At 38.9% G+C, this 22,766-nt stretch overlaps 1 protein-coding gene across 5 annotated transcripts in view; it reads right to left on the bottom strand.

The window, feature by feature from the left end:
• Positions 1–22,766, bottom strand: part of Ndrg3 (NDRG family member 3) — a 56,836-nt gene that overhangs the window by 3,768 nt on the left and 30,302 nt on the right. For 3 of the 5 annotated variants that reach the window (XM_047540100.1, XM_047540102.1, XM_047540101.1), the window contains 12 exons: positions 20,008–20,113; positions 18,770–18,890; positions 16,958–17,020; positions 14,426–14,486; positions 13,231–13,317; positions 10,847–10,903; positions 9,065–9,168; positions 8,024–8,089; positions 7,876–7,927; positions 3,436–3,483; positions 476–511; positions 332–383 (listed from right to left, as the gene is read on the bottom strand). In XM_047540100.1, coding sequence (XP_047396056.1) covers positions 332–383; positions 476–511; positions 3,436–3,483; positions 7,876–7,927; positions 8,024–8,089; positions 9,065–9,168; positions 10,847–10,903; positions 13,231–13,317; positions 14,426–14,486; positions 16,958–17,020; positions 18,770–18,890; positions 20,008–20,113 — 853 coding nt within the window. The remainder of the gene's footprint in view (positions 1–331; positions 384–475; positions 512–3,435; positions 3,484–7,875; positions 7,928–8,023; positions 8,090–9,064; positions 9,169–10,846; positions 10,904–13,230; positions 13,318–14,425; positions 14,487–16,957; positions 17,021–18,769; positions 18,891–20,007; positions 20,114–22,766) is intronic. The other 2 variants (XM_047540103.1, XM_047540104.1) reach the window with 1 other exon arrangement.

Genomic DNA, 22,766 nt, shown 5'->3' with positions numbered 1-22,766 from the left:
AATCATGGCTCTGTAGTTGCATTGGGGAATGTGCTTAGCTTCTTTGATCCTCAGTTTCCTCTTCTAAAAAATGGGACTAATAACAGAACTTTACCTCTTAGGTTAAGAATACATACTGCCTGACAAAAGGTAAGTGCTTAATAAGTGTGTTATACACACACACACACACACACACACACACACAAATGAATGTTCCACAAAGGTTTCATTTTCTACTTTTAAGGCTGGCTAGCACAGAGGATATATACCCTGAGAATTATGGCCTACCAGATGTCAAACTGACCCCATCACACATAAATCTTTGCTAGACAGAAAGTTGTGTAGTACTCACTGTAGCCCATTCCCTGCAAAAAGTACTTGAAGGCCTCGGTGAGCTTCCCGGGCTGGGGGACAAAACAAAAAAGCATTAATTTTTTTCACAGGCAGAGAGGTAGAACTGAATGGGAGACTTTTTCCTAAAAAACAAACTTTTTACCTGAACTACTTGGGGTAGTCCCCCACAGTCTGCCATCTGGAAGAGGAAAAATATGAAAGTCAGCTGGGACTTATATTTAAGGGAAATGCTCCAAGCATCCCAGTTCTTTCAAACAGGATAATATTGAATTTTGGGTTCCTTAACCATATACAGGCTTACATCTCCTCAGTGTACTCTATATAAAGATGGAGATGCTAGACAGAAACTGGAAAGGATTACTCAGTTTGTATTCATCCCTAGAAGCTGGATCTGGCTTTCAGGTCAATGGCATGGGTTTTCCAATGGACTGATAGAAGTAGGCGACTACTTTCAAACCTGGTTCTCCCTCCACCTGAAGAATGTTACTGAAGAGTCTTCAGACAGTGTGATCCTGACCTTCACAGTGATTTGTGATTTTGAAGTCCCCTTTCAACTCTACACTGTCTTCATTCCATGACAAAGGGGAGTTCCCTAATCAAAAACAGAGACTGAATCCCACTAACTTGGTGTCACTGTTCTCTCAAGCTGCTTTTTACTTCATAAGCCTTAACACTAGTTATTCTTATAGGTTGTTAGTATACATCGGAACTACTTGTTAAAATTCTGATTCTTGGGGTTAGGGTGTAGCTTAGTGGTAAAGTACTTGCTAGTATGCGCAAGGTCCTGGGTTCAACTCCCAGCACCACTTAAAACAAAACCCTCAGATTCTGGGGTTCCTGTCCCAGAGATTCTGACTGAATAAGTCTGGGTAAGGTTCAAGAACAAGCATTTCTAATAAGCTCTTGGAGATGCAGAGTACTGTTCCTAGGGCATGAGGGCCACGCAGGAGCCCAGCCTTTCCCTTCCAGTTGTTCTGTGCTCAGGTTGACAGAGCTTTTTGTTTTTTAAAGGGATGTGAACTTCTTGGTTTAACTCATTTGCATTAAAACTTTCTTAAAAAGGAACAAGTCTCCTCAAAATTCCAGGCATAAGATAAGAAACAAACATTCAATTTGACAAATATAAAATAGACCAAACTGGCACAAATGACATTTTCATGAAGTTTAGGAGCTGAAATCTGAACAGAACATAAAAGTTACTAAATGCAAGGAGAGGATACTGGGTGTTAACTATTTCTAAGACTAATACCCATATCATACTGCTTGAAAGTCGGTTCAGTCAACCATAGGAACTATCCACTCTGCCCACTGATGTAGTAGATGGGCATATTTGTCCAGAAATAACCTTGTCTATGGCTAAGCAGAGTTGAGTTTGGTGCTTTCAAATATTGATTCTAATTTGAAGCCACAAACTTTTCATTCATATTTTAGACAAACCCATCAATCAACCCAGAACAGTTTGGTTTGGTCACCTCAGAGCATTTACCTCAGGGTCTATTTTTAGAAAGCAAGGACTGCCTCTGGTGATAACGCTTCCCTTTCAAGCACACTTCAAAGGCAAAAGGAAGAAGGCAAAGATATTTCAGACTGAAAACAGCAGTAAGCAAAGAAGATCTGCATTTAACTCTCCAGTAGTCCAGGCAGGAGGTAGGAGGTCAGCTACCTGAATCTATTAATAGAGGCTCTAGGAAAAACTAGGTTGAGACAATGCTAGGTTGGAACTCTTGACTGGGATACATCTGAAAGGTGGAGAAACTTGATATTGCCCTTAGAAATTTAGTAAAAGAGTCACTTTCTACTTGCTTTAAGAGAGAGGGCTGGGGAGATAGCTCAATCGGTAAAGTGCTTGCCTTGCAAGCATAAGGCCATGGGTTCGATTCCCAGCACCACAAAAAAAAAAAAAAAAAAAAAAAAAAAAAAAAGGAGAGAGAAAGAAAATACACCCATCCTCACTACTATACTGTAATTGGAAACTTCCTTACCAATAGAGCAGAATTTAGCATGTGCAGAATTTTCATCTATTATTTTAATTCTCACAATAAGGCTTATGAAATTTTTAATGGCATGGGAAAATATTTATGGCATAAACGTGAAGAAAACAGATACAGGACTATAAACATCCTCTGATTTTTTTTTTTTTTTTAATTTTTTGAGGTACTAGAGATTATACTAGAGGCCCTCTATCACTTAACCACACCACCAGTCCTTTTTTATTTTGACATAGTGCTTTACTAAGTTGCCCAGGCTGGCCTTGAACTTGTGATCCTCCTGCTTCAGCCACCATGTGTGCCATTGTGCTTGGCTCCTCCCCTACCACCAGTATGGGAATGGAACCAGGGGTACTCTGCCACCAAGTTATAACCCCAGCTCCTTTTCTTTTTCTTGTTTATTTTGAGACAGGTTCTCACTAAGTTGCTAAGGTTTGTGATCCTCCAGCCTTAGCTTCCCAACCCAAGAAGCTGGGATTACAGGCATGCGCCACTGTGCCTGGTTAAATATACTCTGATCTTAAAGATAAAAAAATGTATAGCAAAAAGATACTAATATTTTACCAGAGGCAGTTACACGTGGCAGTAGAATTATGAATAATTTTTTAAAAAAATTTTTGGTACTGTGGATTAAACCCAGGGTGGGGGGCTTTACCACTGAGCTACATCTCCAGTTCTTTTTGAGATAAGGTCTAATGAAGTCATCTGAGCTGGCACTGAATTTGTACTCCTGCCTCAGACTCTTGAGTCACTGGAATTATAGGTATACACCATTATACCCAGTTATTTTTCAATTTTCTACAATGTGAGAATGTGTGTGTGTATGCGTATATATCCAAGTGTGTACATATATATTTTTGGGGGGGAGGTGCTGATGATTGAACTCAGGCCTCATATATGCTAAGCACATAATTTACCACTGAATTACACTATACCCCCAGTCCCACAATTAGAATATATATTGAGGGGGAAAAAAAAAAGAGGAAAGAGAAACTCAAAGAGAAAAAAGCTTTAACCTCTTTCTGGGCAACTGTTCTAGCAAACATAGTAAAATTTGAAGCATGTATAATTTACTCACAAGTGGTTGGCAGTAAAAGAAGAAGACATATATTACCTTTAGCAAAGTTGTATTTATAGGGTTGAGACGAGAATTGCATTCAACCTTAAAAAAAAAAGAAAAAGAGAGAGAGAAAAAAAAAAACAATTTTATGAATTGCTAGAAAAATAAAGAAATAGCCTGGCATGAGAATCTTGCAAGACCAACTGCTCAGTTTGGTGACTGAAAGATATATATGATAAATTTCATTTTTTAGATTTTGCAGTGCTGGTTATTTGAACCCAGGGCCTTGTGTGTGCTAGGCAAGCACTCTACCACTGAGATAACATCCCTGGCCCATATGATACATTTTATACCTAAGCAGATCTAAAACTGGCTAATTTCATTTTCTGAATCCGATACAAGTAGAAACTTTTAACAATTATATACTGAATCTAAGGGAGTCTTCTTATTGGCTACATAGCAGGCATCTTCTTTGTGAACTGGCCCTCTCTTCCTGGGATCTCTTTGATGCCAGAAAAATTGGCCCTGATGACTGAGCCCTGTGCACCTCCCAGCCCTGCTTTTCATTCCTCTGTGGGGCCCTCATATGGTGGGTGTGCCATTCCTTATAACCTGACTATGGCTCTCCAGTCTAAAGCTCCACTCCTCTGTGATTTTTCTCTCATAGCAGTCATTATAATGTAGTATTAAAGCCTGGTATATTTACACGAAGGCAGGTACCTCAAAAAAAAAAATGCTTTGGGGAGATGATCTCTGGGTTCAGAGATTCTTTTTGGGGGGCAGGGTGATACTTAGGATTGAACCCATGCCTTTGTGCATGCTAATCACATGCTCCACCATTGAGCTACACATCTCCAGCCCCACAGGTTCAGCAATGTTTTTCTAGGGGGAGCAGAATGTGGGGGTTCTGGGGATCCAAACCCAGGGCCTAACACTTGCTAGGCAAGAGCCCTACCTCTGAGCTACATGCCAGCCCTCAGAAGTGTTTTAAGGCTAATTTGATCAACTGAATCTCCTCTTTTACATTCTTTTGCAAAGAACACACATATAAAATCTGTGCTAAGAGTTTAGAATTCGGTGGGGTAAAGTATAATACAAAGCAAAATGAAATCTCTTTAAAAAATTTTACGACTGAGTGAATAGTGAAAGACAATAAGAATTTCTACAGATAAATAAAGAGCAGAAGTTGGTGTCTGAAGGCTTTTATAGTTTGGGAAAGCATGAATGTACAGAGCACATGTGGGATCACAGAAGTGAGTATGAAGTGAGGATGCACAGAGGTGAGGCTGGGAGCAGTCTGGAGTTCTGAAGAAGCAAGAAGCCCCAGGTTTCTGAGGTGACAGGATGTGAGTTGTTTCAGAAGAGTAGCTGACTATACAACAGACTGCAAAGGCAGGGAGCCAGTTAGGGAGTGATTAAAATTACCTAGGCAAGAACCAGTAATTCAGCTGAACTTTTGATCTGGGTAATGCTGATGGGAAGATACACAAAACTCTTCTAAAAATCAGGGGATGATCTAAATGCCATGATCGCCGAGTCAGAGTTTTGATTTGCTCTATGCAAATGACAATGCAGGCACTAATAAACAAATGCACAAGTTTACTATGAATATGCATTAACTTAGAAGATAAAATTTAGAAACTGGATCCCTAACTGTCAGGCACAGTGCTGAGAATGTAGAATATGCTCTATAAATATTTTCTGGAAGAATTAACAAGTCTGGATTTAATATAACAAACCAGGCTTTCCTTGGCTCACTAGTTTATAATTTCAATAATATAATAAGAGGTTTCACTATCTGGTAGGCCATTGATAATCTTTTTGTGTGCGTGCTGGGGACTGAACCCAAGGCCTCAAGCAAGTGTGGTACTACTGGGCTACACCTCAGCCTCCAATTATTGGTTGCTGATATATTTACCCTTCCAACTCCATCACACAGAGACTCCATCTTATTTTCTCCATAGTACTGAGCAAATAGGAGGTGCTCAAAAATGATAATGAATAAAGGAACTGGCAATCCTGCTAGGATTTGCAGTTTCTTCTTGTTCTTCTACGTATGGAAATCCCTGTGATCTTAGCCACCAGAGTAGGATAAGATACTCTGGTAGGGAAGACAAATTTGAGTGAACAGAAGAGTATCTAAGCTGTGCTACAGCTGTAACTCCTGAAGTTCTTCTCTATAAATGCTGGGATGTAGAAATCAGAAAGAGGAAGAGATCTTATCTATGAGGTTACTTTATCATCTTGAAAAATAATTGAAAATGTTGCTCTTAAGTCCATACTTCTTTTTTTGTTTTTGTTTTCGAGACAGGTCTTGCTATGTTACCCAGGCTGACTTTGAACTCTCAATCCTCCTACTTTGGCCTTCTGGGTATTAGGAATTACAGGTATGCACCACTGCATCTGGTTCCATACAATTTTCAAAACGCAAATAACTTCAGGTCCAAGATTCATGGAAATACTTACCTCAATACTGATTCTGGGTATTTTCTTTAAAAATCCTATTTTCTTGTTTTAAGTACATATTAAAAAATGTTTTGGGTAGATATTTTCATTGCATATATCATCATCACCTTTACAGACAGAAAAGCCTGACCTTTACAAAACTCCTCCTTGGTGAATCAGAATCATTATCATATGTCTGGGGAACTTTTTTAGGGGAAAGGTTGGGAGTTGAGGGTTATTTGCCTCTGTGCACAAAACATGCCATATATTTTATACGGACACAGAATGTTTCACAGAGAAATTTAGAGAGATGGATATATATTCTATGTTCATATCTATCTAACCCTACAAACATTCCCCTACCCCAAAATCCTCTCTCCAAGTCTATACTTGTTATTTGGCAGCGGGGGGGTACTGGGGATTGAACATAGGGGTACTTAACCACATCCTCAGCCCATTTTTATTTTTTATTTTGAGACAGGGGTTTGCTGAGTTGCTTAGAGCCTCGCTAAGTTGCTGAGCTGGCTTTGAACTTACGATATTCCTGTCTGAGTCTCCTGAGCTGCTGGGATTACAAGCATGTGCCACCATGCCTGGCTCCTTTACTTCTAATTAGTTATCAGACCATTTCCAAAAAGGCTTACTCCTTAACATTCTGCTCTACATAGAACACAAGTGAAGACTGCCGAAAAAAAAAAAAAAAAAAAAAATTGAGTAATTTCACACAGGTACTTAGTTAAGTTAAATAAGTTGTGGGAAAGACATAATTGTCATAAAAAACTGTCAACTTCATTTGTAAATAAACAAATGCAAATTAAACAGTAAGATACCATTTTTAACCTAGCAAATTAACTACTTATTAAAAAAAATCAGTTCTGGACAGTATAGTAAAACAGGCTGGTGGCAACACACTGGGGCAAGTCTTTTTTGGAAAGGAATCTGGAAAAATATATTTAAAAACTTACAAAGGTTTATGATTCTTGGCACGTTAATTCCATTTCTGAAAATCTATCCAAGGAAATAACCAAAGAGTCAAAGATTTTATAAGGATGTTCAACAGCAAAATCAGAAATAATCAATAGGAGAATAAAGTTAAATAAATAATGGTACTTTAACAAGATGGAGTGCTATACAGACATACTGACTTTAAAATATGGAAAAATGTTATCAACACAGTGTTAAGTAGCCAGGCATAGTGGTGCACTCCTCTACTTCCAGCTACCCAGGAGGATGAGCCAGGAGGCATCAAAGTTTGAGGTGGTCTAGACAACTTACCAAAACCCTGTCTCAAAATAAAATAAAAAGGGCTGTGGGGCAGCTTAGTGGTAGAACACTTTCCTACATGCACAAGGCTCTGGGTTCAATCTATAGTACATCAAAAAAAAAAAAAGAAAGAAAAAGAAAAATTAATTTAAGCAGTGAGGTTCCAAATTTCGTATATTGAATATAGTTAAGGTCTATTTTTTTTTTTTTTTTTTTGGTGCTGGGGATCGAACCCAGGGCCTTGTGCTTACAAGGCAAGCACTCTACCGACTGAGCTATCTCCCCAGCCCCAGGTCTATGTTAAAAAGAAAGATAACCACTTGTGTAATGGGATTGTGATTTTCCCTATTCTATTGTTAAATTAAAAAAAATATGTTCAATAATAAGCATATATCACTTTTATCAGTGTACTATGCACTTGACAAGGAGTAGAAAAAAGCACACGGGCTCGTGGCAGCCTTCCAGCCTGTTGGATTTATGGTGGTAATCTATTGCAGATTCAAAGCTGAGGCTGCCAGAAATCTGACAATAAATAAATGGTGTTTCATTGTATTACTTGCCACAAAGTGAATTGCACCACACAAAGCAATCAAAGGCAACAATGATCCCATCTGATGAAACCTAGTGACTGAGGAGGAATTACTTTTCCAAAATGTCTAACAGAGCAAACCTAATATGTGTAATCAGAAAATAACATAAGCTAATCTTTACCAACTGTTCTGGTGTGCAATATACATTTCACTACATTTGAATATCATCTTCCTCACCAGACCAGGACATACTTACCACAGCCTCAACAGCAGGTGAATTGTCTCCTACCACCAATAAAGTAGAGCACCTAGGTATAGAAGAAGAGAGAAAATGAGTGCATACACTGCACTGAACATTGAATTAACCATAACAGGCAATTCAGTGGGGAAACTGAGGGACTTACTTTAATGTTTTCAATCTGTTATCATTTTGGCCCAGTATGGGTCTTTCAATCTCTAGGTCTCTGCGTCTAGAAAAACAAAACAGGATCAGTGCATTTTTGAGGTAAAATGATAACAACTAAGGTTATTTTGTGATCATGAAAACCAAAGCATTATCAAGGACCGTGAAAACCTGTGTAGCAGTGGTACCCTGAGTGGCACATAAGGAACTTGGTGGGATGCTAAACACTGACCAAGTCCTAAGGGTTTAATTTTCCAACTAGTTTACAGGAATAAATTCCTTAAGAGAAGGGAATGACTTACACTTTTATTTGTGTGTGTTGGGGGGAGCATTTTCCTTGTAACAGTTTAGCACAGGCCTTTATCTTCCTGATTTCAACTAAAAATAGGGAAGTTCTAGAGACCAGGTTTAAGACTTGGCTTTGCTCCTTACTGGTTGTGTAACTCTGGGGAAAGTTATGGCTGATCCATTTCCTCAGTCTTTTTCCAGGTTTCCAGAAAGCTAGGAGATAACACTCACCTTGGAGAAGCTGTTCCCAAGATAAGAACCAGTGCTCTCCCCTCACCCTACCTGTGACTCAGGGAGATGGAACAGTGGATTTTGAAATACACAAACGAGAGAGAATTGAGTAGCATTTTTGTGTTACTCCTACCTGACAATGAGACAACAGCCAAGACCAACAAAATCAAGGCCCAAATCAGAGGTGTCTTCTCTCCTCTTCCTTACATGTATTTCCCTGTGCTACTTCACAATACTTGTGTGCTTCTGTGTACTAACTTAGGCTCTGTATATCTTAAAACATCTGGAAACTACAACTGGTATTTGAACATGCCCCAAATGCCTTCCAGTTCACCCAATGTTCCTGAAAGCTGTTTTCACATGTCTTAAAGCACTTTCTTTTCTACTAAAACAGCAGGAAGTCAACTGCATCATCAAATTAAGGGAGAAGTCATTTATTTCCCCTTCCCTCTCTCTCTTAAAAGTCAATTATCCCTTTAGACCTGTTCTACCATTAAGTGAAGGAATGGGAAAACAACTGTACCCATTATAGGAACCCAGGAAGAGCTGTAGGTTTTCTTGGTTGATATCTTGGGCAATATGTAGTCTGTATGTTTGAATCAAGTCCAGGTTGGCCTGCAACTCTTCCTAGAACAAGTAAAAGAAGACACAAGTAACTTTCTGAGCTTTAAAACAAACCCATTTGTTTGTATTATATTTCTTTCTTTCTTTCTTTCTTTTTTTTTCTTTTTTTTTTTGGTGGTGCTGGGGATTGAACCCAGGGTCTTATGCATGTGAGGCAGGCACTCTGCCAACTGAGCTATAACCCCAGCCCTGGTTTGCATTTTCAATATCAAAAGTCAGCACTCACTGTCCATGAGAACTGGGGTGGAGCCTGGGAACTACTTTGTTAGGATGAATGGCCAAAATCTTTTTCATTTGCCTCAGCATAGTGTGCCCTCTGTCAGAAGAGGGCACCAAAGAACCTTTTATGGACTCAAGTGCTAGATGGGAAACTAGGTCACCTAACCATTCTGAATGCCAGTTTCCTGATTTTTGTGCATTTACATTCTGCCATTTCTCATTTTAAAAAAAAAGTTGGCTATAGTGATGCATGCTAGTAATTCCAGCTGCTCAAGAGGATGAGCCTGGCTCACCCGGGCAACTCAGTGAGACCCTGTTTTGAAATAAATAAAAATGGCTGGGAGCCAGGTTTGGTGGTGCACACCTGTAATTCCAGAGACTCAGAAGGCTGAGGCAAGAGGATCACAAGTTCAAGACCAACCTCAGCAACTTCATGAAACCCTGTCTCAAAATAAAAAATAAAAAGGACTGGGGATTTGGCAAACTCTAGGTTCAATCCCTAGTACCAAAAAAGTGATGGGGATGTAGCTTGGCTTGCTTAGCATGTGGGAGATGCTGGGTTTGAACCTGGTATTGAAATAAAAAAAAGAAAAAAAGAGAGTATTTATCAAAGTGCCTAGAAAAGGGGCTGGGGAGATAGCTCAGTCGGTAGAGTGCTTGCCTTGCAAGCACAAGGCCCTGGGTTCGATCCCCAGCACCCCCCCCCAAAAAAAAAAAAAAAAAAAAAAAAAAAAGTGCCTAGAAAAATAATCACTACTCGATAAATAATTTTCTCTACCATTTTCCTTCACATGTATTTAGAATTAGCTACGCAGACTGCAATTTAGGGTACATTGCCCCTGGTTTTATTGTTCTCTGCCCACACCGGGCACTTCACAGCTCTATTTTGTCCTTGCTCATTTAGTCCATCACTTCCACATGGGTCAACTAACTCACTTTTCCCTTTGAAAATAGGTCTGGGGTCTCCCAGAAGCCAGCTGAGCTCTCTCCCCGACCCAACAATCATGCACATGGTAATCAAGCACTTCCTCTGTAGATTTCAGATTCTTCACTATTTCATGGGGACTAAACAAAATAATCTCTAAGGTTCTTGCAACAAAAATAGTTCACGATTTCTTTTCTGAAATTTCTATTTCTATAAAGCCTTTCCCAGACCTCCTGCTGGCTCTAAAGATGTTTGGTAAGGCACGAGATGTTGTCAAACATTAACAGATGGTATGCTACTTACAGGGGACAGGTTGGGGGAGACACTGTTTTCTCTCATTTCTCCAAATGCCAAGAGCCATGTGGTACTGAATTAATGACTCCCCATAAGACTGGCCTTTGTAGGGCTACATGTACCTCAGATTGCCCTATGTTATCTGCGAGGATAACTTTTAAGGTATCCTTTCTTTCCTGACGCATAGTAAGGCTTCACATGCAAGCTAATGAACCCAGTTCTCTTGATTGCATAGGCACTTACCTGCCCAAAGTGATGAGCCAAAATAATGTCCACAACATTGGTTGTCAAGCCTGAGAGCTAAAAAGATACAAAAACTTTGTTAAGGGAATAAGCACATGTAAAAATTTACCAAGTTGTCCAATTAAGGTTAGTGTATTTTACTGTACTTATGTTCATGTGTTATTCTCCCTCAATGACAATTCAGTGCATACATTTTAATGAGATGGTGGTTTCAAAGAAACATGAGAAAAAAAATGAGTCAAAAAAAGAATAAGAAAAAAGACCCCCCCACCCAACAACAACAAAAGACAACCTAAGTCTCCCTTCAAGGGTAATAATAGAGCTTGCTTTGAAACGGGGCTGGAGCTGGGTAGGGTGGAGCACACTTATTGTTCCAGCTATTGGGATGCTGAGGCAGGACATCACTGAGCCAAAGAGTTGGAGAACAGCCTAGGTAACATAGCCAGACCTCAACTCAAAAGAAAAAAGAAATGCAAGGCTTAAAGAGACACTAGCTAGTCCTTCTCTGAAAACTTGAGACCTGGAACTCATGGCTATTTGCTACTTCATTCCTGCCTGAAGTTCTGCATTTACACTGGATTGACAGAGAACAAGGATCAACTTACAACTACTCCCAAACCAAGAGACAAAAGTGAATTTTTTTCTTTCCTCCAGTTTAGCTATCTTTATTTCAGGGAGTGGGAGGAAATGGCTAAATTTACAAAATGTTCTTGCATTTTGAACATTTTCTCCTAATGCTTCCCATTTCAAAACGAGGCACCTCATAGTCTAATAAATGCAACAATCTGTGTATATCTATAGACTGCTGGTCTATTTTCAGAGAAATTTCCAACTCAAATTATGTTGCTGATTGTCCTTAAGTCTTCTTTCTTGTTTTTTTTTTTTTTGTTTTTTTTTTGGTGAAATTTCTATTATAGTCTTAAATCAGCAGTAAACTGATTTGGGGATGGGGATGCAGATGAAGAGTAGGTGAAGGAGACTGATTAGTTAGGTGAAACAGGATCACATAGTGCCAGAAAGATTTAGAAATAAGTTCTGAAATCTTCATATGGGTAATCAGCAATCCACAGGTTAAAAATTAAAGATAATCAGAATTAGTAACCAATCTTACTAACTTGTAACTACTCATAAAAGCTAGAGTTTTATATGAATTTTATCAGGTTGTTACACATTATTGAGAATGTTCAGGTTAAGTGTTAATATACTTATATACTTAATAGGAACTAGAACAAATTTTACATAAATCAGGCTGTGAGAATGTCCACAGCATCTGGTGATAGCATCATTAATATATTTCATCCGAGGTTAGGAAATGCACTGCTTCTCCAAAACTAAAATGTAGGAAGGGATGGTCTGCTGGGAGGTAGAATATTTTTAAATAATTATAAAAGTCATACATGCTTATCACAGAAAATTAGGAAAAAAGACACTATGAAAAAAAATTTGTAATATTAACAGCTAAAGATGTAATCACTAGTAACATATTTTCCCTCTTATGCATACATACATTTAATAAAATTGGGATAATGTTATGTGGTTTTAGGTCCATTTTTCACTTAACATGAGAAATTTCCTTAAATAGCTGAATAACATATTATTATTATTATACTAGGGATTGAACTCAGGGGTGCTTTACCACTGAGCTACATCCCCAGTCCTTTTTATTTTTCATTTTGAGACACAGTCTTGCTAAGTTGCTGAGGGTCTCACTAAGTTCCTAAAGCTGGCTTTAAACTTTTGATCCTTCTGTCTCAGTCCTCAAATTGCTGGGATTACAGATTTGCTGGAACTACAGGTGTGCACAATCATGCCCAGCTGAGTAGACTATTAATCAGCAATTAAAAAGAACTATCTCTAGATAAAACATGGATAAGTCTCACAGACACAACAATGAAGAAGGTAAGACACAAAACACATAATGTATGATCCTAATTATATGAAGTTTAAGAACAGGTAAGATCAAGCTATGGTGACATGAGACAGAATAAGGTTATTTCTGAGAAGGAGAAGTGTCAATTAGGAAAAGGCACAAGAGAGCTTGGGAAGCTGAGACAGAAGGATCATGAGTTCGAAGTCAGTCTTAGCAATTTAGCTAGGCCCTCAGCAACTCAGTGAAATTCCATCTCAAAATAAAAAAATAAAAAGGGCTGGGTATGTGGCTCTGTGGTCAAGCACCCCTGGTACAAAAAAAAAAAAAAAAAAGCACTTTGGGAAGCTGATAATAGTCTACGTACATTGATTGGTGGAGATTACATATGTAAACCTTCATCAAGCTACATACTTAATATTTTTTGCCCTTAATTATGTGTCTAGCTCAATGGAAAAAAAAAAAAAAATTAAAGCTGTTTTTAGAAGGTTCCAAGAGATGAGCAGGTGGCACTTACTTTGGAAGCTGCCCAGTCAATCCAGCCTTTAGCACACGGGTCAACGTTAATGAGCACAAGGCCTTCCACTAACTCAGGATGATTGAGCTGAAGGATGACACAAAGAAAAGAACGTGAAACTTCCACTTCTAAAACATCTTGGACATAGCTAATTTATTTTTTCTTTTCTTTTTCTGTAGTGTTGGGGATTGAATTGAGGGTCTTGTGCACGCTAGGCAAGTGCTCTGCCACTAAGCTATAAATCCAGTCATAGCTGATTTAAACCATGCTGTAATGCCCTGCATTTGAAAGTATCACTACAGAGAGGTACTTAGGAGAATATGTGGAAAACAGCTCTTGAAATCTGACTTAGCATCTGGAAACCAGTTTCTTAAAATGCTTTTGAATGATCTTTGCAACAATTTATAAGGAAAATAGGTTTCTTATTTTTATAGTAGAGGACAGCACAATGCAGTTATTCAACTCATGATAGGTCTTCTTTGCTGGGCAAGTGCCCTTGGAACCACTCAGTATAGGGGCTGCTAAGGCTTAGACGGGTTGTTGTTTCATACTCATCTAAGTGTGACAAGTTGTTTCCAACATGGGCTTCTGAAGTTCTTTATGAAATGCCCAGAATAGGTCATGCCATCCCCAAAGACTCTCCTATCACCAGGAGCTATTTCAAAAAAGTTCCTTAAGTAGGAACACTTCCATATAAACCCAAAACTCTCCAGCTTACTTTTTCCTTCTGAGTATGCTCACTGTAGAGTCTGATGAACAGAGAAATTATAAAAAGCAGGAAATAAATTCTCACATTTGCCACACAACAACGCTTGTTAATATTTTGGTAATTTCCTTCCAGTTCTTTCCAATATACCTATGACAAACTTTAAGTGAACTTGTATTCTAACTTTTCTGTTACATTATAGCACGTGAAAATCACGTCATTATGTGCTTTTCTTAATTTTAATGGCTATAAAATCTTAATCATAAGCTTCATCTAAGCCTTTTTGCAGATGATGTACTGCTCTCATTTAGATTTTTTAATGTACTGAAAGTACAAAGCAAGGCTTTATTCAAACCTGTACCTGGAGATGATATCAACAGAAAAACTAACATAAGACCCAGAACACTGCCTGGTCATTTAACACATCAGTAATAGCTGTGATCTAGGCAGTGTCTTGAGGGCATTGAGACCAATCCTCCATGTACTTACTGCAAACCTGCTGAGGATGTAGGCTCCAGCTCCAACTCCAATCCCAATGATGCTTTTCAGACTGTGAATGGAACAGACCGACAACTGACAAACTGACAGTCAACTCCATTTGCAGGTAGTATTGTGTAATGGAAAGAATGTAATCTGGATTCATATTTGGGCTCTGACACTGACTATCTGTGAGAATTTGGGCAAGATTTTTCAACTTCTTGAGCTTCAGTTTCCTTTTTAACTTGTGATCTTCTTGCCTTGGCCTCCCAAATTGCTGGGATCACAAGTGAACATCATGGCGCCAGGCTCAAGGTAGTTTTTTTTTTTTTTTTTATTAGAGTTTTATAATTATACATAGTAGTTGGATTCATCCCAACAAACTCATACAAGCATGGAAACTGATTTCAGTTCATGATCCCCCGCTTTCCCTCCCTCTTTTCCCTGTTGTCCTCCCTCCCTTCTCCTGTTCTCCTTCCTCTACTCTACTAGACTTCCTTTTGCTCATCTATTAATTTATATTTGATTGGTTCTTTATGTCATCCTCTCCTTCCTTCCCCCTTTCCTTTTTATTTTTTAAATGTTTTTTTTTTTTAGTTGTCAATTGACCTTTTATTTTTATTTATATTTGATGCTGAGACTTGAACCCAGTGCCTCCACATGCTAGGCAAGCGCTCTACCACTAAGCCACAACCCCAGCCCCCTTCTACCTTTCTCTTATTTCACTCTAGTTTCTGCAGATGAGAGAAAACATTTGAACTCTGAGTTTCTGAGTTTGGGTTATTTCACTTAGCATGATATTCTCCATTTCCATCCATTTATCAAAAATGCCAATAATTTTATTCTTTTTTATAGCTGAGTAGAACTCCATTGCAAACATATACCACAATTTCTTAATCTATTCATCTACTGATGGGCATCTGGCTATTGTGAATTATAATGCTATAGACACTGAGGTGGTTGTATTGCTGTAGCATGCTGATTTTAGATCTTTAGGGGGAATACCATGCATGAAGTGGGATGGGTGGTTCAATCCCTAGTTTTTTGAGGAATCTCCATACTGCTTTCTAGAGTAGTCTGCAGTCCCACCAACAATGTACAAGTGTACTTTTTCCCCACAACCTTGCCAGCATTTATTGGTGTTCATATTTCAAGGTAGCTTTTAATGGTGAAATATGAAATGTAACTGAAATATAACTGAAACCTGTGCATCATCCTCACTGTCTTACCACCTCAGTATCTAACCCATTAGCAAATCCTGTGAAGTGTACCCCAAGAATAATTCCATTTATTACTGTCCATTTCAGTCTATCCTCCAACAGCATTTAGTACCAAGCTATAATTATCTCGTGGCTGGACTATTATTACAGTCCAAACTATTTCAGCAATAGTAATCATTTAAAAAATTCTTTACGGATGTACAATTCACATATATAGAGTGATTATTTTAAAAGAGTAAACTGAATATAACTCCTCTGATTAAAATTCTTCAGTGTCTTTGCTTTATACTTAAGAATAAAATTGCAAATCCTGGGCTGGGGTTGTGGCTCAGTGGTAGAGTGCTTACCTAGCACGTGTGAGGCACTGGGTTCAATTCTCAGCACTGCTTATAAATAAATTAATAAAATAAAGGTCCATCAACAACTAAAAAATATATAGATATAAAATTTTTTTTAAAAAATTGCAAATCCTTACCTGATCTGTTAAACTTATGTAATCTGGCCTTTGTTTATTTCCTGAATTTCACTGTGTGTCTTTCTTTCATTTATTCTTATAATTCTTCTTTTCTGGAATCCTCTTACCCTGGCATGCCATCTAGATAGCTCCTTTTTACCTTCTGGGTCTCAGCTTATGTGATCTTTCCTAGACAGGCATTCCCTAACTGGCCTTATTTATGAGGATCCTACCCTTTTCTTTATCACAATACTGCTGTGGACTTCCTTTTGTTGTTGTTTAGGTGTTAGGGATGAAACCCAGGCAGGGTCCTGGGGAAAGTTAAGCATGTGCTCTACCACTGAGCTATACAGATCTAGTCATTCCACTTTTTTTTTTTTTTTTTTTTTTTGGGTATGGAGTACTGTGGATTGAACTCAGAGGTACTTGACCACTGAGCACATCCCAGACCTATTTTGTATTTTATTTGGAGACAGGGTCTCACTGAGTTGCTTAGTGCCTTGCTTTTGCTGAGGCTGGCTTTGAACTTGAGATTGTTCTGTCTCAGCCTCCTGAGCCACTGGGATTACAGGTGTACGCCACTATGCTCGGCTTCATTCCATCTTTTTTATGGTATTTTATTAGAATTATTTGTTTACGTGTTAACTACCCCCCTCAACTGAACTCCATGAAGATAGGGGGTATTCTGTTTTGTAATAGCTGAAATAGAAACACAGTAGAAAGTAAAAATATACAAAAAGAATGTGATGGGCTAGGTGTATAGCTCAATGGTAGAGCACTTGTTTAACATGCATGAGACCCTGGGTTCCATTGTTGGCACCACAAAATGAAAGAACAAACAAATAAATAAAGACTGTAGGATGAACCTACCTTAAGTGGGTAAGAACAGGTAGCAGCATTTCAGCAAGCTCATCCATTGTGGGATACTGGTACCTGAAATCCAGAAGGATACCTCCTGAATGAGAAAGCACCCACAGTTCCCAGTCACTAGAAAAGCAAACATGGTGTAGTAATCTTAGAGAAACACTTTGCAAAGGAGATTACGTGCCTGGAAATGACTGCAGCATATTGTATAATTCTCTATGTCTGCCATGCTAAGAAGAAAGTAAAAGGATCCATATGTTAGCTGGGCGTGGTGGCACACACCTGTAATCCCAGTGTAATTCCTCCCTTGGGAGGCTTAGGTAGGAGGATCACAAGTTTGCAGCCAGTCTCAGCTACTGAATATAGGTAGTAGTTGTGTGCTGCTTATATTCAGGCCATTAAATGCAAAGGTAAAAAAACTTTTCTGGGTCTAGGCACAGTTATAAATCTTGGGCTCCTCAGTATGAGTGTTTGTTTCACTTTGGCATAGAACAACATTAACTGCTTTTCATGATATGAACTGTCTGATCTTAAAATGGCCTGGCAAGTCCAGGAACAGATCCAGAGGAATCCAAAAAAATTAAGGAGCAAGATACAGAGATAAAAGGAATCTTAAGATGATTTCCAATGTGACAGGATCTGCTCTACAACCAACAGGGAAGTCAGCCTGCCTCTACACTTAAAAGGGATGACATGTTCTGAAACCATTTGTGCATAAAACAGAAAAGAAGTACTGGATCCAAATCGTTGGGTATCAACAGGATCAGTGGCAGGTTTGCATTTGTACTTGGAAACAGTCAGTACAGATTCTGGAGCCAGATGGGTTGGGTTCAAGTCCTAGCCATGCTACTCTTTTGTTATGGAACCTTAGCCAAGTTACTAATTTTTCTGGGTCCCAGTTTCCTTTCTTGTAAAATGGGAACAAGAGTGAAACTGTCCCAGAGGTTTGGGAGGATCAAGAGAGTTGATAGGGCTGGGGAGATAGCTCAGTTGGTAAAGTGCTTGCCTCACAAGCACAAGGCCCTGGGTTCAATCCCCAGCACCGCCCAAAAAAAAAAAAAAAAAAAGAGAGAGTTGATAAATGTAAATTATGCAAAGCAATGTCTGGAACACTGGGCTCTAAACAAGCGCTAGCTATCAGTTGTCTGCAATGTCTACTTCATGTCAGTCATTGGCCAAAGGCAGCTCTGAAGACACAAAGGAGAAGAATAAGCACTTCACAGTATGTGCTCTCACTCCCTTTCCCAAGGTCCTCCCCTTGGGCATGCCGTCAGGGAATAATGGGGAGCCTGTGACCCCACCATGCAAAGCAGGCTTAGGATGAAGCAGAGTGCCAAGGCGAGTCAGATGGCACCTCCACCTGTCAAGGTGGAGTAAATGGCTACATGGATATCCAATTTCCACTGGAGACTGGGCAAGTGCTCCCAGGGAAGCTCAGAGGGATCTGATGTTATACCTAGGTAGCTGGGAGTTTCAGGGAGGGACACAAAAATGACAAATGTAAAACAGATGAGGAAGGAGACAGATAAACAGTGAGAAGTGGGTGTTTCAGACACTTAGGCCTTATGATTACAGGAAAGCAGGTTCCTGCCAGGGAGAGTTATTCCTGAACATGAGAAAACATGCATTTCTGCCTAAGAGATGGTAAATAGTCCTCCTAGATCAAGGAGAAAAAACACAAAGATAGTGTGTTGAGGAGTATAAACTTAGGCTGTCATAAAATCAAAGGGAGGAAAGCATACACTCTGCTCCCACTAAAACTCAGTCATTTGCTTTTCTGAGTGCATGTCTTCCAAAAGGTCTTGCCTATGGCCTTACCCTGTTGGGAAAGAGGGTGCACCTTCCTGCTGGCCTGGGGCATCCACATGACAGACAGCAAAGTGCTGGGTGATCTCTTGCATATCTTCAAAGTTAAAGAATGTGTTGAAACAGGATTTATCTATGAAATAAAAATATTGTGAATCACATACTCTTCACTTCTCCAATTTTTCTCAACTCAGTCAATACTGTATCATTGTTCTTTTTCATTTTCTTTTAATCACATTCCACTAACGTGAGGTATCTGAACAAACCATCTGATTCAAGCTGCCCTAAAGGGTGAATAGGAGACATCTTGATGATTTGAAAACAACTAATTCTGAATCCCACACAATACCTACAAAGAGGAAATCATTTTGTGGATAGGCACTGGTTTCATGGTGCTGCGCATAATAATCTTATATACATGATGCTGTTGTTTTTCATGAGTTTTATTTCCCTATCTGATAAAGAGACACTAACTATACCCCAAGAGTTTGGCTAAAGCGAGTATCTTGAGCTGCTGACATTCACCACATGGGAGTTAGCTTGTTGCCAAAACTGCTAGGGTGCTGGGAGTGTGGATGTTCTGCTGCTTCAATTTCTACCCTCTTAGTATAACAGCTAAAATCATTTCTTATGCAAGGTGGCCACAAGAGCTCTAGCACTGGAAGCAACATGGAAAAAACACATTTATACAGACTATACCTGCGACTAGAGCTGAATCTTATACTATTGGTTGAATATTCCTTATCTGAAATAGTTAGAACCAGAAGTGTCTTGGATTTCAGATTTTAGAATATTTTCATAAATGTAATAAGATATCTTGGAAGTGGGACCCAAGTATAAACATGAAATTAATTTGTCACTAATAACAGGCTGTAGAAAGAATACATTTACTAATTCACTGAAATGCTTACAACCAAGTGAAGTTTAAACTCTAGATTTTCTAACCTGAAACATGAAAAAAATCAAAGTTCAGACTTGAAAAAAACTGTTCTACTTTCTTAATCAGTTCATTGCACTATCTTCAATCCTTAAGCAGCTAGCATACAAAGGCAATATATAATTTCAGTATTCTCCAAAACACATCCCCCTGCACATTTTGCAGGAACTTGAACCCTGACATTAATGAATATAACAATAAAGAGGGGAGGTTAAGATGGGGGGGGGACGGATCTGATCTATTAGAATACTTTTTGTTTATACAATGGTTAAGTATTATGATGAAGAGGGAAGGTATAAAATTAAATACATACGGTTTAGACCAATGTCATGATATGTCAGGATGACTGGTCTGTTTCCCTTTGGCAAACCTCTTATAGTGACGTGGACCATACCATGAGTTGTTTCTATGTCATGTTCCTGTAACAAGAGAACATAAACATAAGGTCTCAGGAAAGGCAGAATCAACTTTCCAGGTTGGACAAGTTCACAATACCTGCTTCACTGCCATTTCTTACTAGCTGGGGCAGGATACTTTAATGAACCATAAGCATAACAGAAAGATGCTATATTATATATGGTATTTGTACTTTCTAATCCTCCAAACAGATAAATAGATAAGCAAACAAATAAGTAGGGAAAAAAACATACACCTTGTCATCCTCAACTGAGAATATATTTACATTTGCAGTTGGTTATGGGAAAGAGATCAGCAAGTTGGAGAAGGAGCCAAGTAAAGACTTGGTGGAAGGAAAGTTAAGGAAACAGAAGATATGAAGAAACTGGTGGATTAAAAAGTCAGAGGCTTTTGATGGGCGTGGTGGTGCACACCTGTAATGCCCCCAGCTCAGGAGGTTGAAACAGAGGATCTTGAGTTCAAAGCCAGCTTCAACAAAAGTGAGGTGCTAAGCAACTCAGTGAGACTCTGTTTCAAAATAAAATACAAAACTGGGCTGCGGATGGGCTCAGTGGTTGAGTGCCCCTGAGTTCAATTCCTGGTACCACCCCCCACTCTCTGCAAAAAAAAAAAAAAAAAAAAAAGTCAGAGGCTTCAAAGCTTCTGAACACACATTCAGCTATAGATAACTTCAGTAGAGACCTATGGACATATTTGCCTAGAATCTCTTTCCTTTCTTGGGAGTTGTCCTTCTGTGTCCTCTGCATGTTGAAAGGTGGCTCTTGGATACCATGATTATAGAGCACAACCTTTTGGCCACAGTTTCCTATAGTTAGGAAGGGGCACTGATCATGCTGGATCAGCATCTTTTGCTAGGAATTTGTAATTAGGATTAAGAAATTCTATCCTCGGCTTGGTTCCTTTCTTGAAAAGGTAAGTAAACGTGAGAGTTTTTAGTAGGCACTTCCACTATGCTAAATCCTGGTTCTTGCTTTGGTATGTGCTCTTAAATTCTGAGGCATCCCTGGATTGCCTCTGGTTTAAGCCAGACTGGATAAATTTGTTTCTAGATCCCAGAGGATTCTAATCAAGGCAATGAGTAAAGTTTAAGATGTAGCCACTGAAAAAAGCTGGAAAGGGGGTAATCAGTGCTGCTGGGAATGGATGCAGCACTAAGAATAATGGGATGGAGCACAGCATGGTGGCTCACCCAACAACTCAGAAGCCTGGGGCAGGAGGATCGCAAGTTGGAGGCCAAACTCAACAACTTAGCAACTTAACCCTGTCTCAAAATAAAAAATAAAAAGGGGTTGGGGATATAGGTCAGTGGTGGAGCAAGCCTGGGTTCAATCTCCCACATTGCTGGGATGGAGATGGTAAAAATGAAGGGATGGAAAAGAAAAAGACTATAGAAAATTAAAGTAAGATTTTTTTCTAGGGCTGGGGATATGACTCAGTTGGTAGAGTGCTTGCCTTGCAAGCACAAGGCCCTGGGTTCAATCCCCAGTACCACAAAAAAAAAAAAAAAAAAAAAAAAAAAGATTTATTCTAGTCCTCTCCAACTTTTGTATTTCTCAAAAATAAAAAAAACTGCCATGCCTTGCCTAGTGAACTTCTGCTGATAAAGTCTGCATCTATCTCAGGAAGTTTTAGATTAGATAAGATAAGATTAACTGTCAATAAGAATTCCAACAAAAACAAACAGCTTTCAACTTAATTTCCTATCTAATAATGAACCTCATCAGGGCTTTGGCTTCTTCTCTGATGTGGAAAATGGAAGACAATTTCAGGCTAATTGGATATCGGATATCTCAAATCACAGGTTCCAAGTTCAAATAGAAAATATCTCTATCAAATCAAGCCATGTGTGACTCAATATATCTATTATTCTCCATTACTGATATCTCCTATTCAAGGCTGCTCAAATAAAGGAAATAAAATGAAGGACAGAATCAGGTACAGTGAACTGGCTAAGCAATATAGCATCGGGTTTGGATAGGAGGAATATAAAGACATAAATCCCTATTACCATATGAGCGTCTCTCTTATAGTAATGCCAGAGTTATTGAGGGAACCCCTCCAGGTTTATTCATTACTTATTTTCTGACCCCCTACTATATGACAGACTCTGGACTGAGCTCTGAGGATAAAATAGAAAACCAAAGAGATATGATTCCTGCTTCGACAGAGATTAGGGAGGCAGACAATGAAGACACAAACCAACCAACCCACAATAATGATTTGTAATAAATACTATGAAAAAAGTCTAGAAAATTAAGAAACACATTAACTTCACTAAGCAGTCAGGAAAGTACAAATTAAATTCAATGAGATGTTGTCACACACACATCAGAATGTAGAAAAATAAGAATGTTGGTAGGTATGTACACTGGAACAATTACCCTGGAGAATATATCTGGTAAATTCTAATGAAGTCAAGAAATGCCTAATCTATAGCAATTTTACCTTTAGGTATAATCTAAAGTATTTCTCAAACATGATCACATACAAAAAGTTACAGAGGTGTACTTTGCAACAGTGTTTATGTAAAAAAAAAAAAAACAAAACTGGAAAACAGGTAGGTAGGTGGTTGTGGTGGTACACACCTATAACCCCATAAACTCCTTCTGGGAGGGGGAGGTAGGAGGATTGCAAATTTGAGGTCATGCTGAGAAA

The sequence above is a fragment of the Sciurus carolinensis genome, chromosome 2 (assembly GCF_902686445.1).
Source record: "Sciurus carolinensis chromosome 2, mSciCar1.2, whole genome shotgun sequence".
In the NCBI taxonomy this organism is placed as follows: domain Eukaryota; kingdom Metazoa; phylum Chordata; class Mammalia; order Rodentia; family Sciuridae; genus Sciurus; species Sciurus carolinensis.
This window is presented reverse-complemented; position numbering and strand designations above follow the sequence as displayed.